The 7,889-nt window shown below is 38.7% G+C and overlaps 1 protein-coding gene across 1 annotated transcript; it reads right to left on the reverse strand.

Annotated features, from left to right (window-relative positions):
- Positions 1 to 637: 637 nt before the first annotated feature.
- Positions 638 to 6,884, reverse strand: LOC140921141 (DNA-directed RNA polymerases I, II, and III subunit RPABC1-like). Its single transcript, XM_073371104.1, has 9 exons — positions 6,704 to 6,884; positions 6,219 to 6,307; positions 5,412 to 5,473; positions 4,095 to 4,152; positions 3,544 to 3,625; positions 3,061 to 3,141; positions 2,404 to 2,462; positions 1,560 to 1,638; positions 638 to 1,016 (listed from the first exon to the last, which is right to left on the reverse strand). The coding sequence occupies exons 1-9, from the start codon at positions 6,758 to 6,760 to the stop codon at positions 951 to 953; spliced, it is 633 nt and encodes a 210-aa protein (XP_073227205.1). The 5' UTR covers positions 6,761 to 6,884; the 3' UTR covers positions 638 to 950.
- Between the last annotated feature and the right edge of the window lie 1,005 nt (positions 6,885 to 7,889).

The raw sequence follows: 7,889 nt of genomic DNA on the forward strand, positions 1-7,889 counted from the left end.
AGGATTAAAGTCTAGCTTTAACCAGCTAAAGTTGTTTTGTCTCGATATTTTTGACCAGCTAGTTGGATTTTACTAAAACAATTATTCCTCTCGCCTTCATGGCCCCTCAGTCAATAGCCCATTCAGCTTTCGGCCTCATGGGCTATTGACTCAGAGCCCAATCGGGCTCGTGGAATAATTGTTAAATACTTTAGATAGTCCAATAGGTTTCCCTAATATTTATCCACTGGATGGTGATTTATCCGGAGGATAGCCATATCCAGCTTTTGAACAACTGGGGCCACATTCAGGATGGATTTACCACAGTTCGTACGTTGAACTGAATTAATTTTTTTTCTAAAACGTTTTCGTCTGAACGGTTACTTATATCTAACAAACAACTGGAGCAAATAGGAAGAAAATGACTTTTAGTCAGTTCTTTTTTAGATACATGTACGTGATAGTAGATGGCCATGGTGACCACCGTCCTTGAGAGATTTTGTTCTTCACCACCCATGATAACACCAACGTTTGCAACTCTAAAGGGGTGAAAAGGCTAACGTTTTCATCGCTGGTCACTCTTGGTCCAAACGAACAACCAATCAAACGAAAGATAACAGTAAACACAATCAAATTAAGATACATGTCCATGCACATGTTAAAAGATGATACGTCAATAAAGTTATTTATTCCATTGTAAATTTAAACTTTTTAAGGGAATTTGGATAAGAGAATTTAAAAAATTCTCGGACTGTCTGTTACCAAATGTAACTGTTCAGGCTCTCTATTACTTTGAATGTACAATACCAAAAGAATGGCTTGATATAAACACACATTTTGCGTTTCTGCGAACTATTCAAAGAAACATTCATCTTCCTACGAACGAACATTACACATTTTTTAAATGTACATAACTGTTCTGGTGTAAATACGTGCCATGCAAGTGAGTGTTCGTCTCTTCGCATTTCACGTCAAACAACAAGTCTGTAGGTAATGTACCGGCCTGCTGTTTCGCTGGGACGAATAATTTTTACAACCTGTGAAAAAGAAATAAATGCAAAGGTATTGTATTCAAAAGTACAAGTCTGAAAAGAGCTGTTTCTAAGAGGTAGGCGAAAAGAAGCTTTGAAATTTAATTTTGTATTCCTATGGTGTGATTGGTTTGAAAAATATGGTACCACTTTCTTAGCCAATCAAATTTAAAAACAAACGAAGTCGTCCCTCGTTTTGCAGGATTCTGCTTCGCGTTCTGATTGGTTCGTCAGATTGCCTTTTCTGTTATTGGTCAAAGCAACAGTCCCTCTACAAGTCACGTTTCAAAAGTCATGTTACTGTAAGTAACACAGGTGACTCAGAAGAAAAAATCCGAGTACTCCCAATAGTTGTCGAACCTATGTCCTTTTAGTTACTAGTCCAGCCGCTTTACCACTAAGCTACAGGACTTTCACCGCTCTTTGCAGTTTCCCGCCATTTTTAATACTCACTTCACCCAGTCAACACGGGGCGCTACATCTACCAGAATTATTTGCGTATATGACGTCACAGTACATACGGTTTTTGATTGGCCAAGGCTCACTCACCTGTCCCCTTTTAAGTCCAAAGTACCGCGCTACCGGATCTCCAGATTGGATACGAGGGAGCTGATGGTCTTTGAGTTTACTGCGATTTAAGTTAAGGACCAAACTGGAGTAATTCCAGGACTAGTTGAAAGCCACCGGAAGTAAATGCACACGGCCTTTGTTAAAACCTAATCATGATCGGGTAAATAATTTTCCGGCTGGCGACGGTCAGGTTGTCCGGACAAACCTCTTTTTGCCCATGTTTGGCAGCACAAATATCTACTACATGTACGTCACATCTCTTTCAAACACCACCTAATTAGAGCGATAACTGAAAGTTAAAATCCACCATAATGAGTGAGCAATTTATAAAAGTTCTTGATCAGGTTGTATCTTTATTTTCCCTTTTCTTTTTTCCATGAGGGGCCAATAACATCCAGCCTTGTCTAAAATCAGAAGTTATAATAGTAATACATGTAATAATCAGAAGACTTGAGTTACCAGCTTAATACTGGACAAATTGTCCAATCATTCAAGGATTTGACCAGACAAAGCCAACATTCATTTTTAACTGGAAACTGTCCATTGGCCGGCCTTTATTTCAGGCCTTGGTATAATGAATGAGATGAGTTTTGTGGTGACAGGAATGATACCACTGAGGGAAGGGGAGGGGAGGGGAGGTGTGAAAAGTGGTAAAATTAGAGTGAGAGAGAAAAAAAATGATAGAGAGAGCGGTACAGCAACTTGAAAATCCAATGCAAGGGCTGTAGCTGCAAGCGAACAATAATTATTACACTTATTTGTATTACTTTGGATTCCAACAATCATTTCAATGCACTGTGTAAGAGGATGATCAAAAGGATACTATCGCTGCAAAAGCTCTGTTTTTTCCTCTGGTGTCATGAGAACATGTTCGTGGACAAGCTTAAGAGATAAAACAAAGGAAGTTAGCACACAAGGAGAGATCTCTGCCAAATAGTGTAAATTTTTACACTTATTGGTGTGAAATAAGGTATAGATGTTATCCTTCTGGGTTTAACAGTGTTGTTGTAAATAGGGTAAGTCTTTGTGCTTTCTGGGACTATGGCCAACTGGAATGTTACATGTAAAAATGTTTTTTAATTTTAATTGATTAATTGTCAATTGAGAAAAACACACAGGCACACACCAAATAGGACACTTATGCAATATTGAATGAAGTGTTTAAAATAATCAAAAACTGCCCAACTAGAGTAATTGAATATGGCGGTGTGCCAACATCTAAAGGCTTGACAACTGGACAACCAGGGTGAAAGAGGCGAATAAAGAAAGTAAAGTGTAAATATATATTTTGAGCAAATTGTCATCTCTCTTTACAACGTAACTGAAATGGATGCTAAAAAAGAAAAAAAATGATGAAACTTTATAGGAAAAAATGCAGATTTTCAAATGTAAAAACAAGCAAAAGCAATCGACAAATCCACAAAACCAACTCAGTGTCCCCCTTCTCTTAAAACCCAACCCTGATGTATTAATCACCTACCTCATGTTCTGTAATGTTGACCATAAGTTCAGCCTCCATAAACTGTTCCAAGATGTACTTAGGGGCAAGTTCAACTAATGCCTGAAGAGAATGTACAAATTTGCCTCTGAATAACAAGACTACAATTTTACATGTAGACCATACTGCAAAAAATAAGGATCAATCCCCGAAGTCAACATAAACACTTACTTCTCACTTAAGGCACATTTGTGACTTAGGGGAGGGGTAGGTGGTCAGTTATAACTTCATTAGTTTCAATGGGTACAGACCTATCTGATGGAAAAGGCCACCAAAGGGACTCTTACAGTGTGAGTCCTTACCAAGGTGCCCTCCCCAGGGGTGTAACTGGGGGGGGGGGGGAGGGTGGGATTTTCCCCAGCTACCACATGCATGGCCCCTGGCTACTTTCATAGGAAACAAGAGGAAAATAGAACCAAAAGAAACTTAGAAGTTTAATTCCCCGCTTACCAGTTGTGTACTCACCTGTTTCGCTGATGGTGTCATACCCATCTGTACAACGATTATTGCTCTTGTTATGTTTTCCTCTTGCATTCTGTTACAATATCTGAAGAGATTTGTAAGTTAGATAATTGGTCTGAGTCAGGAAAAATATGTACAAGACTGAGTAAAGTCAAAACAAAGTTGGAGAAATGGAGGCTTTAACCCTTTCACTGCCAAATGTGGCCAAGGCAAATTTCGACCAAATTTCATTTTCTAAAATTTTGAGAAACAAAAAGCACTATATGTAAGTACAGGAAGGGAACTTTCATTTGAATGGTCACATCATAGGATTTCGTCCACAGACTCAAAAGTTAGAGTCACCTTAAAAAACTCTATACACTCTGGCAGTAAAAGAGTTAAAGAAGACAGTGGGTCCAAATGGTCAGAGCAAGGGACTTGTTATGCAGCTCACAGCTGAGGTCAAGTCCTGTCCTGATTCTTCAGTGGATATTGTTTTCTCCATTGAAGTGATTTCAACTCCTGGACATGCATGTACATTTTAAAAATGTACATTAACCTTATCGATGACTCACTGTTTAATTGTTTTTATTCCAACTTTTGGTTCATCTGGAAAGAAGATAAACATCTGGTCTGTAACATAACAAAAAAACAACAAAATGTAAAAATCAACAGAAACATGTCATTGTTAAACTTCCATACATAAGCCCTGGGAAACAGCTCAAAATTATATAAATAATACATAATAATAGCCCATTTTAAACAAAAAAAAAAGTTTATTTAAAATTGCTTAGTTAATGTAATGAACAACATTTTTCACTATAAACGCTTCAATTTGCACTTTTCATTCACAAGTTTGCTTGGTACCACTCATAACTAAAGAACATGATACTAAGTTTGCTACTCAGCAGACATCTAATTTCCTGCTCTAGACACAAACTAGGCCTGGTGGGTACTACCTTATTTGGCCTATACAGGTAAGTGCCACTGAACGGGGTACAATCTACAGGATCTTGTGCCTTAAACAGCGTACTGTACAATTTCACTATTTACAGCAGGGTGTCTTTTTGGACTAGAAGCCTTTAGAATAATGTGAAAGTTGGCGGTCAGTGTTCAAATTTTCTGGTACCAATATTACTTTCCGACAAAAATTCCATGATGTTAGTTTAAATCAATCTGTATGCAAAATGAAAAGAGTCATGGTCGTACAATGTATTATAAGGCCTCTTGTCTTAGATAGGGTAAAGAAATTAAGTAAACAATATCTGTCTAAAACAGTGTCAGAGTGCAGTGTTCTTACCAGACTGCTGCACTGATGCACTTTTTTGGGAAATGCTGGACTATAATTTTCCCATGGGGTCCCAAGGGTGCAAAGAAGGAAAAAAAACTACATATGTACACATACGTACATTGCTTTAAAATATAAGCCAAACTTTAATTGGTTATGACGTCTTTAGAAAACACCCATCATTATAGATTTAAGACTCAGACCTGTGAACACGTTGAGTTAACTGTATCTAAAAATTGTGACCCGCTTTTCTCCCTAATGATCCCCCCTTTAGCTTCTCTGTGGGTCCTGCAGACCCGAGTGTACAAAATCCTGGTAATAACACTGACAGTGTGAAGCCGTAAGCAGCATACCTCTACCCAAACCTCCCTGAAGTGACCCCTCCCTTTAAAGGAAACTAGGGCAAGTACAGATGACTCCCAATAATTCGAACCTTCAAGGGAAATAGAAAAAAGTTTGGGTTATCAGGAGTTCAAGTTATCGAGGGTAAGATTATATACAAATAAAACAGAAGGGAAATGAAAATTGCCTCGAATTAGCGGGAGCTTCAAGTTACCAAGAGTCAGATGTATCTAATTCTTGGTATATGTCAATGCATTGTTACCTGTAGGGTCATCATTGTGCGCCACCAGTATTGACAAATCACTTCTAGAAGGTCTTCCCTCACTAAAATATAACAATATCAATAGCTTATTTTACAGTTACAGCTGGAAATGAGGCTGTAGCTGACCTTGTTTTGATACAACCCTTCCTGCTTTACTCTATGTTTATAAATCATATTGTTCTTATAGTAACTGGTATTTTTTTTAAAAAACATAATCTCCAATAAGAGAAGGAACAAAGTTTATATCAAAAAAAGGTCAACCTCAGCATCGCCTTCACTCAAAGACTATGACACTAAGCCCACAACTGAAAACCGCTGCCTATTAATGTATTTAATACGAATTACTAGCCAAGGACACTACTATACCAGACTTCTACCGAGTGTCAGCCAAGTAAAGTGAAAGCCCAGCTAGCTGAATGTAGTGTATGAAATTAATTTCATCCTTAGTTGTTTTATCATATGAGCCTGAAAATTAGTCTGGTTGGAGACTGAAACTGCAATGTTCTTCTGGAGACCAACTCTTGCTCTCCCTTATATTTTCTAAACTGGGGAGCAAAGGAAATTAGTTTTACAGCTTGTCCTTTGGGCGAGCTGTGGCTGGAATTTACTAGCCCATTAGTCATGAAAACTAGCCCCAAAAACTATTTTGACAAGAAAGTTTGATCACGGTTCTTCTAAATTTTAAATACCCCCAAAAAACTTCACTTGCTGTTAAAAACAGAATTCACTAGCCTGATAGCAATCTCCACTAACACTGGGCTATAGGATCCGACTTTCTTTGCACGCTGCTAACCATGAAATTTTTACCTGGGTCGGTCACCAAATGACTCCTTAAACTGATCAAGTGTTTGATCCAATTCATCTTGTGTAACCAGATACCCTCTGTCATGACACATCTAGAGACAATGAAAAACGGAACACTCAACTAAGGCCTTCTGATGAAGCACTGCTATTAAAGTGCCAGGTTTTCTCTATTTGTTGTAAGTGCAATCTTCTTGGTTCAACTTTTCCTTCCTTTGTTACTCACAAACAATTGAACATAAAATTAAAAGCAAGGACTGAATTAAATCACAACATCTATAACTCAACGGTCAGCAACATATCAAAATGTCGCTGTTTACTGCTCTCGCAGCCACAGGGTTTCCTCTTCTTGCCACAAAAAGCAACTTGCTTTCATTTAAACGGTTTATTGGTTTATTTTTCAATGTTTGTTCGTGTGCTATTGTAGGTGCACGTTGAAATTAAACTCAGCTAAACTTTTTTTAATACTAAATGTTAGGAATGTCACTTACTTGCATTACAGTTTTTCGGATTCTCCAAAACTTGTAAGTTAACTCTGTGTCATCCATATTAGAAAGACACTCAAACCCTCTTTGCGAGATAAATATTTTTTAAAGACAAGTTCGACAAGGAACTGCAACCACAGCAAAAACCCAACAAATCTCCCAACAAAAAAGCAAGCTGAAAACGTGCATGTGCGCCCGAGATCCATAGCAAAAAGAACCCTGTCATGTAGTTTGAAACGAAAAGTCGCCATTTTATGCAGCCGTTACAAATATCTCGGTCCAGGGGCCTGTTTCTCGAAAGTCCCGGTAAGTTCATTAAGCTTACATGTAAGACATAAACTGTAGATTGAATACACAATGAGACAAAATGAGGATAACTTTGGGTTTTTCTTTTTAACACTTCAGTGCCGAGTTGTTCAAAGCTGGGTTAAGGTAACCCAGGGTTAGTGCGAGATTTGAATTCAGATTTGAAAGCTTAAAAAGCATTTTAGTTCTCATTCTTTTTGTCCACAAGTTGATGATTGGAAGTTCTAAAATTAGAGAGAAAACTATCCGAGAAAATGCTTTTGAACATAAGGAAAAGAAACCCGGGTTAAGCGTTAGTCGGCCTTCGAACAACTGGGCCCATAAGTGTACAGTCAAGGTTCGAGGCGACAAGGGGTTAAGGTAGGCTTTCAGGGGCTTCAGCCCCAGCTCCCAGTCCCTTTTTCGTTCAATATGAATGGTTCTACTGCGTTTTCAATGTCAATGAAATGACTAAACTGCAAGGGCTTCTCTTTATCTTCAAAGGAAGGAGCTCGTCTACTACATGGGCGTGCAGAACACCTGCCTTATCATGTTGGGGGAACCCAAACAATTCCACGGTTTTAGCCTCGATTCCTGCTCGAGTTCGTTATCGTTAAGCTCCAAAGGTGAGGTCACTTCCGGCGTGAAGTTAAGAAATAAAGGGGATGTTATATGGGACAATTCACAACGACGATTTTCAGTGCAACAGGGCAATGTTACTTTGATGCGACATTTCTTCGAGGTGGTATAACATTGTTCCAATATTGTTACCCTAAAAATCGTCGTGGCAAATCGTCTCGTGTAACATCATCGCCGCATACAAGAACGCATCAGTTTGCCGTGACTCGCTCGTTACCAGTCAATAGTCGAAGGCAAGCGCGAGGCGGGGCGTGGAGCGCGAGACACG

The sequence above is a fragment of the Porites lutea genome, chromosome 12 (genome assembly GCF_958299795.1).
Source record: "Porites lutea chromosome 12, jaPorLute2.1, whole genome shotgun sequence".
Lineage (NCBI taxonomy): Eukaryota > Metazoa > Cnidaria > Anthozoa > Scleractinia > Poritidae > Porites > Porites lutea.